We start from the raw sequence: 18,668 nt of genomic DNA on the forward strand, positions 1-18,668 counted from the left end.
ATCCTTACTATACTGTAGACCTAAAGACTTCATCCTTACTATACTGTATACCTGAAGACCTCATCCTTACTATACTGTAGACCTAAAGACCTCATCCTTACTATAATGTAGACCTAAAGACCTCATCCTTACTATAATGTAGACCTAAAGATTTCATCCGTACTATACTGTAGACCTACAGACTTCATCCTTACTATACTGTAGACCTGAAGACCTCATCCTTACTATACTGTAGACCTAAAGACCTCATCCTTACTATATTGTAGACCTAAAGATTTCATCCGTACTATACTGTAGACCTGAAGACCTCATCCTTACTATACTGTAGACCTACAGACTTCATCCTTACTATACTGTAGACCTAAAGATTTCATCCTTACTATACTGTAGACCTAAAGACTTCATCCTTACTACACTGTAGACCTAAAGATTTCATCCTTACTATACTGTAGACCTACAGACTTCATCCTTACTATACTGTAGACCTAAAGATTTCATCCTTACTATACTGTAGACCTAAAGACTTCATCCTTACTATACTGTAGACCTAAAGACTTCATCCTTACTATACTGTAGACCTACAGACTTCATCCTTACTATACGGTAGACCTAAAGACTTCATCCTTACTATACTGTAGACCTAAAGGCTTTGTAGCTGTAGCTCCAATACTCATTAAAACATGAACCCTGACCTCAACTCCAACCTGTCTCCACTTGCTGCTAACAAACTATTATGGTAATGATACATATGTTAACATTACATTAACATCACATGAAATATGTTAACATCTTATCAGATTAGAAGACATTAGGTATGCTTCTGTCTGTCTGCCAATATAACACCTTTCAACATGTTGTCTGTGACCTGCGGGTGTTACATGTTGGTTACACCTGTTCTAACCACACACACACACACACACACACACACACACACACACACACACACACACACACACACACACACACACACACACACACACACACACACACACACACACACACACACACACACACCTGGCAGAACAACTTCAATGCCTGAAGGCCTCACAGCTTGGTCTGATATCTGGATGTTTACTGCATCTATAAAGCTGTTGTTTCCTGGTGGAAGGAAGCCCTGCCAGCTCCCTCAGTTAGTTACAGCCTCACAGCTTGGTCTGATACCTGGATGTTTACTGCATCTATAAAGCTGTTGTTTCCTGGTGGAAGGAAGCCCTGCCAGCTCCCTCAGTTAGCTACAGCCTCACAGCTTGGTCTGATACCTGGATGTTTACTGCATCTATAAAGCTGTTGTTTCCTGGTGGAAGGAAGCCCTGCCAGCTCCCTCAATTAGCTACAGCCTCACAGCTTGGTCTGATACCTGGATGTTTACTGCATCTATAAAGCTGTTGTTTCCTGGTGGAAGGAAGCCCTGCCAGCTCCCTCAGTTAGCTACAGCCTCACAGCTTGGTCTGATATCTGGATGTTTACTGGACAGACAGCACTAATGACAATCTAGACTCAGGTTAGTATCTCTTCTTCAAACTTATTTGGTTGATTGACAGTTGTCTCTCTCCCTCTCTCTTCTTTCCCCTGTTTCCCCTTTCCCCTCTCTCCTTTTGCTCCTCTTCTCTTTCCCCCCTCCCCAATCTCCCCTCTTCCCCCCTCTCTGGCCTGTCTCCCCCTCTTCAGGGTATCCGAGGAGTGGATGGAATCCAAGGTTCTAAGGGAAACTTGGTGAGTATGATGACTGAGACGTTCTAGAACCCTAACTGTTCACTCTAGAACCCTGTGTTTACATCAACTGGAAGAGTGGTGTCTATGATGTCATTTCCTCTGTCTACAGGGACCTCCGGGGGAGATGGGAGCATCCGGGCAGCAAGGAAACCCTGGGTTGCAGGTACACACACACTAGTGATGTGCGGGTAGACTCATAACCGACAGTCCACCGCGGTTATGTCCCCCGCGGTTATGTCCGTGAGGCGGGCGGGTTTAGCTTCATGGAACATTGTGTGTATGAAGAGCGGGTGGGTGGTGGGCAGGTTGAATAAAGAGAAAACAAGTCATATCTATAGGCTCCAGTGAGGGTTTTTCTGTCATTATTTCTATCTGTTAGTGCGGAGTCTCAGACTCAGCTATAGGGCCCATCTGTAACGCCCCAGATACACACCACTGAGACAGAAAGGACCACGACGGAGTTGAATTCAACAAGAGAAAAGCTGTGACGTGGATAGTTGAAAAGAAATATAACAGAGGACCAGAACAGTAGTGTAATGTTTGGGGAAGATTTGGTGAAGTGGTTAAAAGAGGATGATGGCACGTCAAGGGAGCTGTACTGTTCAGATGCGTTAAATGGAATAGTATCTGGACACCGACTGTAGGTTTATAACCTCTCACATAGTCTATAACCTCTCACATAGTCCAATATCATATTAACTGTAGGTCTATAACCTCTCACATAGTCTAATATATTAACTGTAGGTTTATAACCTCTCACATAGTCTAATATAATATTAACTGTAGGTTTATAACCTCTCACATAGTCTATAACCTCTCACATAGTCTAATATAATATTAACTGTAGGTTTATAACCTCTCACATAGTCTATAACCTCTCACATAGTCTAATATCATATTATCTGTAGGTCTATAACCTCTCACATAGTCTAATATCATATTAACTGTAGGTTTATAACCTCTCACATAGTCTAATATAATATTAACTTTAGGTTTATAACCTCTCACATAGTCTAATATAATATGAACTGTAGGTTTATAACCTCTCACATAGTCTATAACCTCTCACATAGTCTAATATCATATTATCTGTAGGTCTATAACCTCTCACATAGTCTAATATAATATGAACTGTAGGTTTATAACCTCTCACATAGTCTATAACCTCTCACATAGTCTAATATCATATTAACTGTAGGTTTATAACCTCTCACATAGTCTAATATCATATTAACTGTAGGTTTATAACCTCTCGCATAGTCTAATATCATATTAACTGTAGGTTTATAACCTCTCACATAGTCTAATATCATATTAACTGTAGGTTTATAACCTCTCACATAGTCTAATATCATATTATCTGTAGGTTTATAACCTCTCACATAGTCTATAACCTCTCACATAGTGTAATATATTAACTGTAGGTTTATAACCTCTCACATAGTCTAATATCATATTATCTGTAGGTTTATAACCTCTCACATAGTCTATAACCTCTCACATAGTCTAATATCATATTAACTGTAGGTTTATAACCTCTCACATAGTCTAATATCATATTATCTGTAGGTTTATAACCTCTCACATAGTCTAAAACCTCTCACATAGTCCAATATCATATTAACTGTAGGTCTATAACCTCTGACATAGTCTAATATAATATTAACTGTAGGTTTATAACCTCTCACATAGTCTATAACCTCTCACATAGTCTAATATCATATTATCTGTAGGTCTATAACCTCTCACATAGTCTAATATAATATGAACTGTAGGTTTATAACCTCTCACATAGTCTATAACCTCTCACATAGTCTAATATCATATTAACTGTAGGTTTATAACCTCTCACATAGTCTAATATCATATTAACTGTAGGTTTATAACCTCTCGCATAGTCTAATATCATATTAACTGTAGGTTTATAACCTCTCACATAGTCTAATATCATATTAACTGTAGGTTTATAACCTCTCACATAGTCTAATATCATATTATCTGTAGGTTTATAACCTCTCACATAGTCTATAACCTCTCACATAGTGTAATATATTAACTGTAGGTTTATAACCTCTCACATAGTCTAATATCATATTATCTGTAGGTTTATAACCTCTCACATAGTCTATAACCTCTCACATAGTCTAATATCATATTAACTGTAGGTTTATAACCTCTCACATAGTCTAATATCATATTATCTGTAGGTTTATAACCTCTCACATAGTCTAAAACCTCTCACATAGTCCAATATCATATTAACTGTAGGTCTATAACCTCTGACATAGTCTAATATAATATTAACTGTAGGTTTATAACCTCTCACATAGTCTATAACCTCTCACATAGTCTAATATCATATTATCTGTAGGTCTATAACCTCTCACATAGTATAATATAATATTAACTGTAGGTTTATAACCTCTCACATAGTCTATAACCTCTCACATAGTCTAATATCATATTAACTGTAGGTTTATAACCTCTCACATAGTCTAATATCGTATTAACTGTAGGTTTATAACCTCTCACATAGTCTAATATCATATTATCTGTAGGTTTATAACCTCTCACATAGTCTAATATCATATTAACTGTAGGTTTATAACCTCTCACATAGTCTAATATCATATTATCTGTAGGTCTATAACCTCTCACATAGTCTAATATCATATTACCTGTAGGTCTATAACCTCTCACATAGTCTATAACCTCTCACATAGTCTAATATCATATTATCTGTAGGTTTATAACCTCTCACATAGTATATAACCTCTCACATAGTCTAATATCATATTAACTGTAGGTTTATAACCTCTCACATAGTCTATAACCTCTCACATAGTCTAATATCATAATATCTGTAGGTCTATAACCTCTCACATAGTCTAATATCATATTAACTGTAGGTTTATAACCTCTCACATAGTCTAATATAATATTAACTTTAGGTTTATAACCTCTCACATAGTCTAATATAATATGAACTGTAGGTTTATAACCTCTCACATAGTCTATAACCTCTCACATAGTCTAATATCATATTATCTGTAGGTCTATAACCTCTCACATAGTCTAATATAATATGAACTGTAGGTTTATAACCTCTCACATAGTCTATAACCTCTCACATAGTCTAATATCATATTAACTGTAGGTTTATAACCTCTCACATAGTCTAATATCATATTAACTGTAGGTTTATAACCTCTCGCATAGTCTAATATCATATTAACTGTAGGTTTATAACCTCTCACATAGTCTAATATCATATTAACTGTAGGTTTATAACCTCTCACATAGTCTAATATCATATTATCTGTAGGTTTATAACCTCTCACATAGTCTATAACCTCTCACATAGTCTAATATATTAACTGTAGGTTTATAACCTCTCACATAGTCTAATATCATATTATCTGTAGGTTTATAACCTCTCACATAGTCTATAACCTCTCACATAGTCTAATATCATATTAACTGTAGGTTTATAACCTCTCACATAGTCTAATATCATATTATCTGTAGGTTTATAACCTCTCACATAGTCTATAACCTCTCACATAGTCCAATATCATATTAACTGTAGGTCTATAACCTCTCACATAGTCTAATATAATATTAACTGTAGGTTTATAACCTCTCACATAGTCTATAACCTCTCACATAGTCTAATATCATATTATCTGTAGGTCTATAACCTCTCACATAGTATAATATAATATTAACTGTAGGTTTATAACCTCTCACATAGTCTATAACCTCTCACATAGTCTAATATCATATTAACTGTAGGTTTATAACCTCTCACATAGTCTAATATCGTATTAACTGTAGGTTTATAACCTCTCACATAGTCTAATATCATAATATCTGTAGGTTTATAACCTCTCACATAGTCTAATATCATATTAACTGTAGGTTTATAACCTCTCACATAGTCTAATATCATATTATCTGTAGGTCTATAACCTCTCACATAGTCTAATATCATATTACCTGTAGGTCTATAACCTCTCACATAGTCTATAACCTCTCACATAGTCTAAAATCATATTATCTGTAGGTTTATAACCTCTCACATAGTATATAACCTCTCACATAGTCTAATATCATATTAACTGTAGGTTTATAACCTCTCACATAGTATATAACCTCTCACATAGTCTAATATCATATTATCTGTAGGTTTATAACTTCTCACATAGTCTAATATCATATTATCTTTAGGTCTATAACCTCTCACATAGTCTATAACCTCTCACATAGTCTATAACCTCTCACATAGTCTAATATCATATTATCTGTAGGTTTATAACCTCTCACATAGTCTAATATCATATTATCTGTAGGTTTATAACCTCTCACATAGTCTATAACCTCTCACATAGTCTAATATCATATTATCTGTAGGTTTATAACCTCTCACATAGTCTATAACCTCTCACATAGTCTAATATCATATTATCTGTAGGTTTATAACCTCTCACATAGTCTATAACCTCTCACATAGTCTAATATCATATTAACTGTAGGTTTATAACCTCTCACATAGTCTAATATCATATTAACTGTAGGTTTATAACCTCTCACATAGTATATAACCTCTCACATAGTCTAATATCATATTATCTGTAGGTTTATAACTTCTCACATAGTCTAATATCATATTATCTGTAGGTCTATAACCTCTCACATAGTCTATAACCTCTCACATAGTCTATAACCTCTCACATAGTCTAATATCATATTATCTGTAGGTTTATAACCTCTCACATAGTCTAATATTATCTGTAGGTTTATAACCTCTCACATAGTCTATAACCTCTCACATAGTCTAATATCATGTTATCTGTAGGTTTATAACCTCTCACATAGTCTATAACCTCTCACATAGTCTAACATCATATTATCTGTAGGTTTATAACCTCTCACATAGTCTATAACCTCTCACATAGTCTAATATCATATTAACTGTAGGTTTATAACCTCTCACATAGTCTAATATCATATTAACTGTAGGTTTATAACCTCTCACATAGTCTAATATCATATTAACTGTAGGTTTATAACCTCTCACATAGTCTAATATCATATTAACTGTAGGTTTATAACCTCTCACATAGTCTAATATCGTATTAACTGTAGGTTTATAACCTCTCACACAGTCTAATATCATATTATCTGTAGGTTTATAACCTCTCACATAGTCTAATATCATATTATCTGTAGGTTTATAACCTCTCACATAGTCTAATATCATATTATCTGTAGGTCTATAACCTCTCACATAGTATAATATAATATTAACTGTAGGTTTATAACCTCTCACATAGTCTATAACCTCTCACATAGTCTAATATCATATTAACTGTAGGTTTATAACCTCTCACATAGTCTAATATCATATTATCTGTAGGTTTATAACCTCTCACATAGTCTAATATCATATTATCTGTAGGTTTATAACCTCTCACATAGTCTAATATCATATTAACTGTAGGTCTATAACCTCTCACATAGTCTATAACCTCTCAGATAGTCTATAACCTCTCACATAGTCTAATATCATATTATCTGTAGGTGAATAACCTCTCACATAGTATATAACCTCTCACATAGTCTAAAATCATATTAACTGTAGGTTTATAACCTCTCACATAGTATATAACCTCTCACATAGTCTAATATCATATTATCTGTAGGTTTATAACCTCTCACATAGTCTAATATCATATTATCTGTTGGTTTATAACCTCTCACATAGTCTAATATCATATTATCTGTAGGTTTATAACCTCTCACATAGTCTATAACCTCTCACATAGTGTAATATCATATTATCTGTAGGTTTATAACCTCTCACATAGCCTAATACAATATGAACTCCTACGGAATTAAGCATTTCTTGCAGTAAAATGAAACGCCAAGTGTACATTTTGAGTTGGAAACAGGAGTGGAGAAATATTATTTATTTATTTCGGCATCTTGAGAGAGTGAATGAGCGACCGTCTGTAAAGGTGGCAGTGCTGTCTTTATCAGCCTCATAAAAACGGATCGTTTTTCAACCACATAAAATATGCATCCAACCCAAACTACAATCTTATCAAAAACATGTTGGGTCTTTTTAACAGCTTTTCATTTTCTTAAAACCCGTTAAACTGATTTCATTTGGAAATTTTGCGCAGAAAATCTTTCCCGTTTTGTTTAAAGTTATCACATTTTCTCCCCGGTCCCTAAATGTCTTCGCTGCGCGAGAGAAGGAGAGATGAAATAGGAAAGAGATAACAAACTTTACCGATGTCAACTAGATTGAAACATTCATTCTATTGATTAATTACATTATGGTGAGCAAGGGTTTATTAGTCTTTTAGGGCAGGCACACCCTTCTCGTTAACCTGTGGTGAGTTATTCACAATTTTTGATGAACAAATAAGGTTTTTTCTGTAAGATGTTAAAGAAAGAGAAAAATTATTGATTATTATTATTATTTTTATTATTGTATATTTTTATTTGTGCCCTGGTCCTATAAGAGCTCTTTGTCACTTCCCACAAGCCAGGTTGTGACAAAAACTCACACTCATTCTTATGTTTAATAAATGTATCGTATAGTGTGTGTGTGGCAGTCTTACAATGATGGCAAAAAACAACATTTGAGAGTGCACTGACCCTGGTGCTAGAGGGGGTACACAGCTGGAGGTTGAATGTTTGAAGGGGTGCAGGACTATATAAAGTTTTAGAGGGGGTACAGCTGGAGGTTGAATGTTTGAAGGGGTGCAGGACTATAAAAAGTTTTAGAGGGGGTACAGCTGGAGGTTGAATGTTTGAAGGGGTGCAGGACTATACAAAGTTTGGGAACCACTGGTCTAGGACAACAAGTAATGACAGAAGAGAAGCTGCATGTATCTAAGTATAGACCCAAGTTGACTAACAAATAGCCAAAATGTTGTAAATGATAAGCAGAAAAATAAGCCTGTCTAAAAAGGTCTGTCAACATTTTTTGACGCTATCTCTGACTGTACAGTGCATTTTCTATATTAGCAGGTTAGGGTCAGGTTCGCTTTATCACATGTAGTCAGGCTGTGGCGAATGGGTAATTAGCAGGCGGGGTGAAGAAACAGCATCTGACCTGCACTTCAGTAACACCCACGCCGACACACTCTTAACTCCCCCTCTCTGTCTGTCTCTAACAGGGTTTTCCTGGTCCTCAGGGCCTGGTAGGCTTGCCAGGAGTTAAGGTAGGACTGTCATACCATATTAAACATGTGAAAGTTAAGGTAGGACTGTTCTACTATATTAAACATGTCAAAATTAAGGTAGGACTGTCCCAAGCATGTTGTCAACATATACTGCATATTAAACATGTCAAAGTTAAGGTAGGACTGTCCTACCATATTAAACATGTCAAAGTTAAGGTAGGACTGTGCTACCATATTAAACATGTCAAAGTTAAGGTAGGACTCTCCTACCATATTAAACATGTCAAAGTTAAGGTAGGACTGTCCTACCATATTAAACATGTCAAAGTTAAGGTAGGACTGTCCTACCATATTAAACATGTCAAAGTTAAGGTAGGACTGTCCTACCATATTAAACATGTCAAAGTTAAGGTAGGACTGTCCTACCATATTAAACATGTCAAAGTTAAGGTAGGACTATCCTACCATATTAAACATGTCAAAGTTAAGGTAGGACTATCCTACCATATTAAACATGTCAAAGTTAAGGTAGGACTGTCCTACCATATTAAACATGTCAAAGTTAAGGTAGGACTATCCTACCATATTAAACATGTCAAAGTTAAGGTAGGACTGTCCAACCATATTAAACATGTCAAAGTCAAGGTAGGACTATCCTACCATATTAAACATGTCAAAGTTAAGGTAGGACTGTGCTACCATATTAAACATGTCAAAGTTAAGGTAGGACTGTCCTACCATATTAAACATGTCAAAGTTAAGGTAGGACTATCCTACCATATTAAACATGTCAAAGTTAAGGTAGGACTGTCCTACCATATTAAACATGTCAAAGTTAAGGTAGGACTGTCCTACCATATTAAACATGTCAAAGTTAAGGTAGGACTGTCCTACCATATTAAACATGTCAAAGTTAAGGTAGGACTGTCCTACCATATTAAACATGTCAAAGTTAAGGTAGGACTGTCCTACCATATTAAACATGTCAAAGTTAAGGTAGGACTGTCCTACCATATTAAACATGTCAAAGTTAAGGTAGGACTCTCCTACCATATTAAACATGTCAAAGTTAAGGGGTAGGTTGTGATTAAAACATGCCAACACATATACACATATACTTTATATGACATATTCCATATGATATGATGAGATATGTCAAAATAAAGGTGTAGGTTGTAATTAAAATGACCCATGCTTTTTCTCTCAGGGGCCCCAAGGGAAGAAAGGGTTGCAGGGACTACCTGGGAATGATGGACCTACCGTGAGTACTGCATACACACACACTAAGACACTAACTCAATTTGTAAGTCGCTCTGGATAAGAGCGTCTGCTAAATGACTTAAATGTAAATGTAAATGTAACACACACACACACACACACACACACACGCTGGCACACACACACACACACACACACTAACACACACACACACTAACACACACACACACACACTAACACACACGCACACGCTAGCACACACACACACACACGCTAACACACACACAAAAACACACACACACACACTAACACACACACTAACCCACACACACGCTAGCACACACACACACACACACACGCTAACACACACACACACACGCTAACACACACACACATGCTAACACACTTGCACACTCACATACACATACACACACATATTCGCTCTCATCCATATTATCTTGTCCTCATGTCTACAGGGTCACCCAGGGAGAGAGGGGACTCCAGGAGAGAAGGGACTACCAGTAAGTCTACCTGTGTGTGTGTGTGTGTGTGTGTGTGTGTGTGTGTGTGTGTGTGTGTGTGTGTGTGTGTGTGTGTGTGTGTGTGTGTGTGTGTGTGTGTGTGTGTGTGTGTGTGTGTGTGTGATGTTACTGACGTGTCTCTGTGTGTGTGTATAGGGCCCACCAGGAGTCCAGGGGCCTATAGGATATCCAGGATCAAGAGGAGTGAAGGTACATTCTAAATCTATGTGTTCCATTCTGTTTGTTCTGATTCTGAGTGAAAGTACATTCTAAATCTATGTGTTCCATTCTGTTTGTTCTGATTCTGAGTGAAGGTACATTCTAAATCTATGTGTTCCATTCTGTTTGTTCTGATTCTCAGTGTCTGGGTTCCATTGTATGTGTGTGTTCTCTGTCTCTGGGTTCCATTGTATGTGTGTTCTCTGTCTCTGGGTTCCATTGTAAATGTGTGTTCTCTGTCTCTGGGTTCCATTGTAAATGTGTGTTCTCTGTCTCTGGGTTCCATTGTAAGTGTGTGTTCTCTGTCTCTGGGTTCCATTGTAAGTGTGTGTTCTCTGTCTCTGTGCCACAGGGAGCGGACGGAATTAGAGGAATGAAGGGAAGCAAAGGGGAGAAGGTGAGAGGCACAGCTCTACCCTGAGATATCTCTGTGTTTTACACAGCTCTACCCTGAGATATCTCTGTGTTTTACACAGCTCTACCCTGAGATATCTCTGTGTTTTACACAGCTCTACCCTGAGATATCTCTGTGTTTTTCACAGCTCTACCCTGAGTTATCTCTGTGTTTTACACAGCTCTACCCTGAGATATCTCTGTGTTTTACACAGCTCTACCCTGAGTTATCTCTGTGTTTTCACAGCTCTACCCTGAGTTATCTCTGTGTTTTCACAGCTCTACTCTGAGTTATCTCTATCTTTTACAAATCAAATCAAACTTTATTTGTCACATGTGCAGAATACAACAGGTGTAGATCTTACAGTGAAATGCTTACTTACAAGCCCTTAACCAACAATGCAGTTTTAAGAAAATCACTAAAAAAGTATGAGGTAAGAACAAATAATTAAAGAGCAGCAGTAAATAACAATAGTGGAGCTATAAACAGGGGTACCGGTACAGAGTCAATGTGCGGGGACACCGGTGTCGAGGTAATATGTACATGTAGGTAGAGTTATTAAAGTAGCTATGCATAGATAATAACAGAGAGTAGCAGCAGCGTGGGGGGGGGGGGGCAATGCAAATAGTCTGGGTAGCCATTTGATTAGTTGTTCAGGAGTCTTATGGCTTGGGGGTGTAGAATCTGATTAGAAGCCTCTTGGACCTAGACTTGGCACTCCGGTACCGCTTGTCGTGCGGTAACAGAGAGAACAGTCTATGACTAGGGTGGCTGGGGTCTTTGACAATTTTTAGGGCCTTCCTCTGACACCGCCTGGTATAGAGGTCCTGGATGGCAGGAAGCTTGGCCCCAGTAATGTACTGGGCCTCACGCACTACCCTCTGTAGTGCCTTGCGGTCGGAGGCCGAGCAGTTGCCATTCCAGGCAGTGATGCAACCCGTCAGGATGCTCTCGATGGTGCAGCTGTAGAACCTTTTGAGGATCTCAGGACCCATGCCAAATGTTTTCAGTCTCCTGAGGGGGAATAGGTTTTGTTGTGCCCTCTTCACGACTGTCTTGGTGTGCTTTGACCATGTTAGTTTGTTTGTGATGTGGACGCCAAGGAACTTGAAGCTCTCAACCTGCTCCACTACAGCCCCGTCGATGAGAATGGGGGTGTGCTCGGTCCTCCTTTTCCTGTAGTCCACAATCATCTCCTTTGTCTTGATCATGTTGAGGGATAGGTTGTTGTCCTGGCACCACACGGTCAGGTCTCTGACCTCCTCCCTATAGGCTGTCTCGTCTTTGTCGGTGATCAGGCCTACCACTGTTGTGTCATCAGCAAACTTAATGATGGTGTTGGAGTCGTGCCTGGTCGTGCAGTCATGAGTGAACAGGGGGTACAAGAGGGGACTGAGCATGCACCCCTTAGGGGCCCCTGTATTGAGGATCAGTGTGGCGGATGTGTTGTTACCTACCCTTACCACCTGGGGGCGGCCCTTCAGGGAGTCCAGGATCCAGTTGCAGAGGGAGGTGTTTAGTCCCAGGGTCCTTAGCTTAGTGGGCACTATGGTATTGAACGTTGAGCTGTAGTCAATGAATAGCATTCTCACATAGGTGTTCCTTTTGTCCAGGTGGGAAAGGGCAGTGTGGAGTGCAATAGAGAGTGCATCATCTGTGGATCTGTTGGGGTTGTATGCAAATTGGAGTGGGTCTAGGGTTTCTGGGATTATGGTGTTGATGTGAGGCATGACTTGCCTTTCAAAGCACTTCATGGCTACAGACGTGAGTGCTACTGGTCGGTAGTCATTTAGGTAGGTTACCTTAGTGTTCTTGGGCACAGGAACTATGGTGGTCTGCTTGAAACATGTTGGTATTACAGACTCAGACAGGGAGAGGTTGAAAATGTCAGTGAAGACACTTGTCAATTGTTCAGCACATGCTCACAACTCTTCCCCTGAGTTATCTCTGTGTTTTACACAATCTCTACCCCTGAGTTATCTCTGTGTTTTACACAATCTCTACCCCTGAGTTATCTCTGTGTTTTACACAATCTCTACCCCTGAGTTATCTCTGTGTTTTACACAGCTCTACCCCTGAGTTATCTCTGTGTTTTACCCAGCTCTACCCCGAGTTAACCTTGGTTTTACACAGCACTAGCCTGCATTATCTCTGTTTTACACAGCTCTACCCCTGAGTTATCTCTGTGTTTTACACAGCACTACCCTGAGTTAACCTTGGTTTTACACAGCACTAGCCTGCATTATCTCTGTTTTACACAGCTCTACCCTGAGTTAACCTTGGTTTTACACAGCACTACCCTGCATTATCTCTGTGTTTTACACAGCTCTACCCTGAGTTAACCTTGGCTTTACACAGCACTACCCTGCATTATCTCTGTGTTTTACCCAGCTCTACCCTGAGTTATCTCTGTGTTTTACACAGCACTACCCTGAGTTATCTCTGTGTTTCTGATCTGTTCTGGGTTGTAGGGTGAGGATGGGTTCCCCGGCTCTAAGGGAGAGATGGGGCTGAAAGGTGACGGGGGTGATAACGGGGTCCCAGGGTCGAGGGGAGAGGATGGTCCTGAAGGACCTAAAGGACAGGCTGGACCCCTGGGGGAGGCTGGAGCCGTGGGCATCGCTGGAGAAAAGGTAGGTGGTACACAGATGGGGTGTGTGTGTGTGTGGGAGGAAGGGGGTTGGGGGAGCGTGTTTGAATACCGTTTTGAACCACTGTTGTCTGCGCTAGCCCACTGAGCTAAAGCCTAGGCATTACCTTGTATCAAAAAGTTATATGAAGTCAACATTTCCAGAAGACTCAATCTTCTCTGCTTCTATTCTCCTCCTCTCTCTCTCTCTCTCTCTCTCTCTCTCAGGGTAAACTGGGAGTTCCAGGGTTGCCGGGGTATCCGGGACAAAAAGGGCCTAAGGTGAGAGGAGTAAATATAGCAAGTAAACAAATAAACATATTAGTTAACACAGAGAAGGCTAAAACATTGTTTGAACGTAGCAGTAACACAGATAAGGCTAACACATTGTTTGAACGTAGCAGTAACACAGAGAAGGCTAACACATTGTTTGAACGTAGCAGTAACACAGATAAGGCTAACACATTGTTTGAACGTAGCAGTAACACAGAGAAGGCTAACACATTGTTTGAACGTAGCAGTAACACAGAGAAGGCTAACACATTGTTTGAACGTAGCAGTAACACAGAGAAGGCTAACACATTGTTTGAACGTAGCAGTAACACAGAGAAGGCTAACACATTGTTTGAACGTAGCAGTAACACAGATAAAGCTAACACATTGTTTGAACGTAGCAGTAACACAGAGAAGGCTAACACATTGTTTGAACGTAGCAGTAACACAGATAAGGCTAACACATTGTTTGAGCGTAGCATTAACACAGATAAAGCTAACACATTGTTTGAACGTAGCAGTAACACAGATAAGGCTAACACATTGTTTGAGCGTAGCATTAACACAGATAAGGCTAACACATTGTTTGAACGTAGCAGTAATGTTTCTGTGTGTGTCAACAGGGCACGGATGGTTTTCCTGGATCTATTGGAGTGTTGGGAGAGAAGGGGAAGAGGGTGAGTAGTAGAGGGAGGCTTTACCATAGGGGGAGTTCATACATTCAATCTGGAGTGTCAGAGTGCGCTCTGGACGTTCCTACATTCAGAGCGTTGTCAGATTGTCCGTTCATAAATTCAGAGTGTTTCGCTCTAGGAGCGTTCATAGGGCACACTGGCAGATCTGTCCGGAGAGTAGGGTTGATCCGAGCATTCTGACCTCACAACCTTAGCTAGCTGGCCAACGTTGGCTAGCTTACTTTCTACTTTCAGACACAAATGAGAGAACACCTCACTCTGACCATTTTACTCGACAGCAGAGCTGGTTAGGCTGTTATCATGTTATCCAGAGCGTTGGTGAATGTAACTGTGCTGCTGGCAACAATGTAATTATACTTTTTTGACAACATTTACCGACACCGGCCATATTCAACGGGTGTTGAGTGTTCATAAAATCATCAGTTATTCTGCGCTCTGGCACACTCGGATGAGAGTGCTCTGAAATAGGAGTAGATAGCGAGATTGAATTTACCAACGCACCCATATATAGATATTCATAACATAGAGATCCTATATGTAATTCTATGCCATACGGGCCCTGCCGGACATGGAAAATATTTATCAATATTTATATTGTGTTTCTACTTTCATCAAGTCGGTGCTTTAGAAAACACAAACAAAGTATATTGTCAAGTACAGAATATTGTCAAGTACAGTATATTGTCAAGTACAGAATATTGTCAAGTACAGTATATTGTCAAGTACAGTATATTGTCAAGTACAGAATATTGTCAAGTACAGTATACAGTATATTGTCAAGTACAGTATATTGTCAAGTACAGTATTGTCAGGTACAGTAGACATTATATTGTCAAGTACAGTATATTGTCAAGTACAGTATTGTCAGATACAGTATACATTATATTGTCAGGTACAGTATATTGTCAAGTACAGTATATTGTCATTTACAGTACATTGTCAGGTACAATATACAGTATATTGCCAAGTACAGTATATTGTCAGGTACATTATATTGTCAAGTACAGTAAACAGTATATTGTCAGGTACAGTATATTGTCATTTACAGTACATTGTCAGGTACAGTATATTGTCAAGTACAGTATATTGTCATTTACATTTACATTTACATTTAAGTCATTTAGCAGATGCTCTTATCCAGAGCGACTTACAAATTGGTGCATTCACCTTATGATATCCAGTGGAACAAAAACTTTACAATAGTGCATCTAAATCTTTTAAAGGGGGGTATTGTCAAGTATAGTATATTGCCAAGTAGAGTATATTGTCAAGTGCAGTGTATTGTCAAGTACAGTAATGTCAGGTACAGTATACAGTATATTGTCAAGTACAGTATGTTGTCAAGTACAGTATATTGTCAGGTACAGTATACAGTATATTGTCAAGTACAGTATATTGTCAGGTACAGTATACAGTATATTGTCAGGTACAGTATATTGTCATTTACAGTATATTGTCAAATAATGTATATTGTCAGGTACGGTATATTGTCAAGTACAGTATATTGTCAAGTACAGTATTTTGCCAAGTACAATATATTGTCAAGTACAGTATATTGTCAAGTACAGTATATTGTCAAGTACAGTATATTGTCAGGTACAGTATATTATCAGGTATGGTATATGGTCAAGTACAGTATATTGTCAAGTACAGTATTTTGTCAAGTACAGTATTTTGTCAACTACAGTATATTGTGAAGTACAGTATATTGTCAAGTACAGTATATTGTTGAGTACAGTATTTTGTCAAGTACAGTATATTGTCAAGTGCAGTATTTTGTCAGGTACAGTTTATTGTCAAGTACAGTATATTGAAAATATTTACATGTTGTTAATACATACATGTTGTTAATACATGAGTGGGTAATGGGCTGTATGGTGTACCCATGGTAACGGTCTGTCCTGTTTTCTCTTCCACAGGGCCCTGGGGGGGAAGCAGGCAGTGCAGGACAGAGGGGTCCTAATGTGAGTACTGTCTGTGTGTGTACATATGTGTGTGCGTGCGTGTGTGTGTGTGTCTGCTTATGTGTGTTTATCTGTGTGTGTAATACTGTTGTTTTTCCTGCAGGGGGTGCGTGGGGGCCGGGGTGCCAAGGGACCAACAGGGAAGACAGGGGGAAAGGTCAGAGTTCAATCCATTCTAATCATTATGAGGTCATCATAAACTCTCTATCCAGCAGTAATAGCCAGAACACAGGATGCATCCCAAATGGCACCCTAAAAAGTAGAGCACTACACAGAGAATAGGGTGCCTTTGGTAAGGGTACCCTATTCCCTTTATAGTGCACTATATTTGATTAGTGCACTACATAGAGAATAGGATGCCATTTGGAGCATAACCTCAGTCTCACGCACACTGATTAATATTATAGTATATAGTATAGTATTATATAAGTTAATAGTATATAGTTTATAGTACAGTATAAGGTATAGTATTCTATAACTTAATCATATAATGTATAGTATGGTATTCTATAAGATAATATATAATATATATTATTCTATAAGTTAATAGTATATATAGTATTATATAAGATAATAGTATAATATACAGTATAGTATTCTATAAGATAATAGTATAATGTATAGTATTCTATAATTGAATACAGTGCATTTGGAAAGTATTCAGACCTCTTAACTTTTTCCACATTTTCTTACAGCCTTATTCTAAAATGAATTAAATGTTTTTTCCCCTCTCTCATCAATCTAAACACAATACCCCATAATGACATCACAATACCCCATAATGACATCGCAATACCCCATAATGACAAATCAAAAACAGGTTTTTAGAAATTTTAGAAAATAACATTTAAAAAAGGATCTCTCTGTACTTTGCTCCGTTCATCTTTCCCTCGATCCTGACTAGTCTCCCAGTCCCTGGCACTAAAAAACATTCCCACAGTATGATGCTGCCACCACCATGTTTCACTGTAGTGTGATGGTGCCAGGTTTCTTCCAGACGTCATGCTTGGCATTCAGGCCAAAGATTTCAATCTTGGTTTCATCAGACCAGAGAATCTTGTTTCTGATTTATCTGAGAGTCTTTAGGTGCCTTTTGGCAAACTCCAAGCAGGATGTCATGTGCCCTTTACTGAGGAGTGGCTTTCGTCTGGTGACGATCGGGTTCTTGATCACCTCCCTGAACAAGGTGCTTCTTCCCTGATTGCTCAGTTTGGCTGGGCGGACAGCTCTAGGAAGAATCTTGGTGATTCCAAACTTCCATTTTAAAATGATGGAAGCCACTGGTCTTTGAGACCTTCAATGCTGCAGAAATGTTTTGGTATCCTTCCCCAGATCTGAGCCTCGACACAATCCTGTCTTGGAGCTCTACGGACAATTCCTTCGACCTCATGGCTTGGTTTTTGCTCTGACATGCACTGTCAACTGTGGGACCTTATATAGACAGTTGTGTGCCTTTCCAAATCATGTCCAATCAATTGAATTTACCACAGGTGGACTCCAGTCAAGTTGAAAAGACATCTCAATGATGATCAATGGAAACAGGATGCACCTGAGCTCAATTTCGAGTCTCATCGCAAAGGGTCTGAATACTTATGTAGATTTTTGTATTTTATTTGTATACATTTTCAAACATTTCTCAAAACCTGTTGTCGCTTTATATTATGGGGGATTGTGTGTAGATTGTTGAGGATTTTTATTTGAAATCCATTTTAGAATAAGGCAGTAACGTAACAAAATGTGGAAAAAGTAACGGGATCTGAATATGTACAGGCACTGTACATATATATTTATATTCTGGACTCTGACATTGCTCGTCCTAATATTTCTAGATTTCTTGATTCCA

The 18,668-nt window shown here is 38.4% G+C and overlaps 1 protein-coding gene across 1 annotated transcript in view; it reads left to right on the forward strand.

Annotated features, from left to right (window-relative positions):
- The window catches only part of LOC115184962 (collagen alpha-1(XI) chain), a 56,959-nt gene that overhangs the window by 14,852 nt on the left and 23,439 nt on the right, over positions 1 to 18,668 (forward strand). The window contains exons 18-29 of the mRNA XM_029745542.1: positions 1,669 to 1,713; positions 1,823 to 1,876; positions 8,907 to 8,951; positions 10,120 to 10,173; positions 10,607 to 10,651; positions 10,808 to 10,861; positions 11,223 to 11,267; positions 13,736 to 13,897; positions 14,122 to 14,175; positions 14,790 to 14,843; positions 16,781 to 16,825; positions 16,929 to 16,982. Of these exons, the coding sequence (XP_029601402.1) occupies positions 1,669 to 1,713; positions 1,823 to 1,876; positions 8,907 to 8,951; positions 10,120 to 10,173; positions 10,607 to 10,651; positions 10,808 to 10,861; positions 11,223 to 11,267; positions 13,736 to 13,897; positions 14,122 to 14,175; positions 14,790 to 14,843; positions 16,781 to 16,825; positions 16,929 to 16,982 (711 nt within the window). The remainder of the gene's footprint in view (positions 1 to 1,668; positions 1,714 to 1,822; positions 1,877 to 8,906; positions 8,952 to 10,119; positions 10,174 to 10,606; positions 10,652 to 10,807; positions 10,862 to 11,222; positions 11,268 to 13,735; positions 13,898 to 14,121; positions 14,176 to 14,789; positions 14,844 to 16,780; positions 16,826 to 16,928; positions 16,983 to 18,668) is intronic.

Source organism: Salmo trutta, unplaced genomic scaffold (assembly GCF_901001165.1).
Source record: "Salmo trutta unplaced genomic scaffold, fSalTru1.1, whole genome shotgun sequence".
Lineage (NCBI taxonomy): Eukaryota > Metazoa > Chordata > Actinopteri > Salmoniformes > Salmonidae > Salmo > Salmo trutta.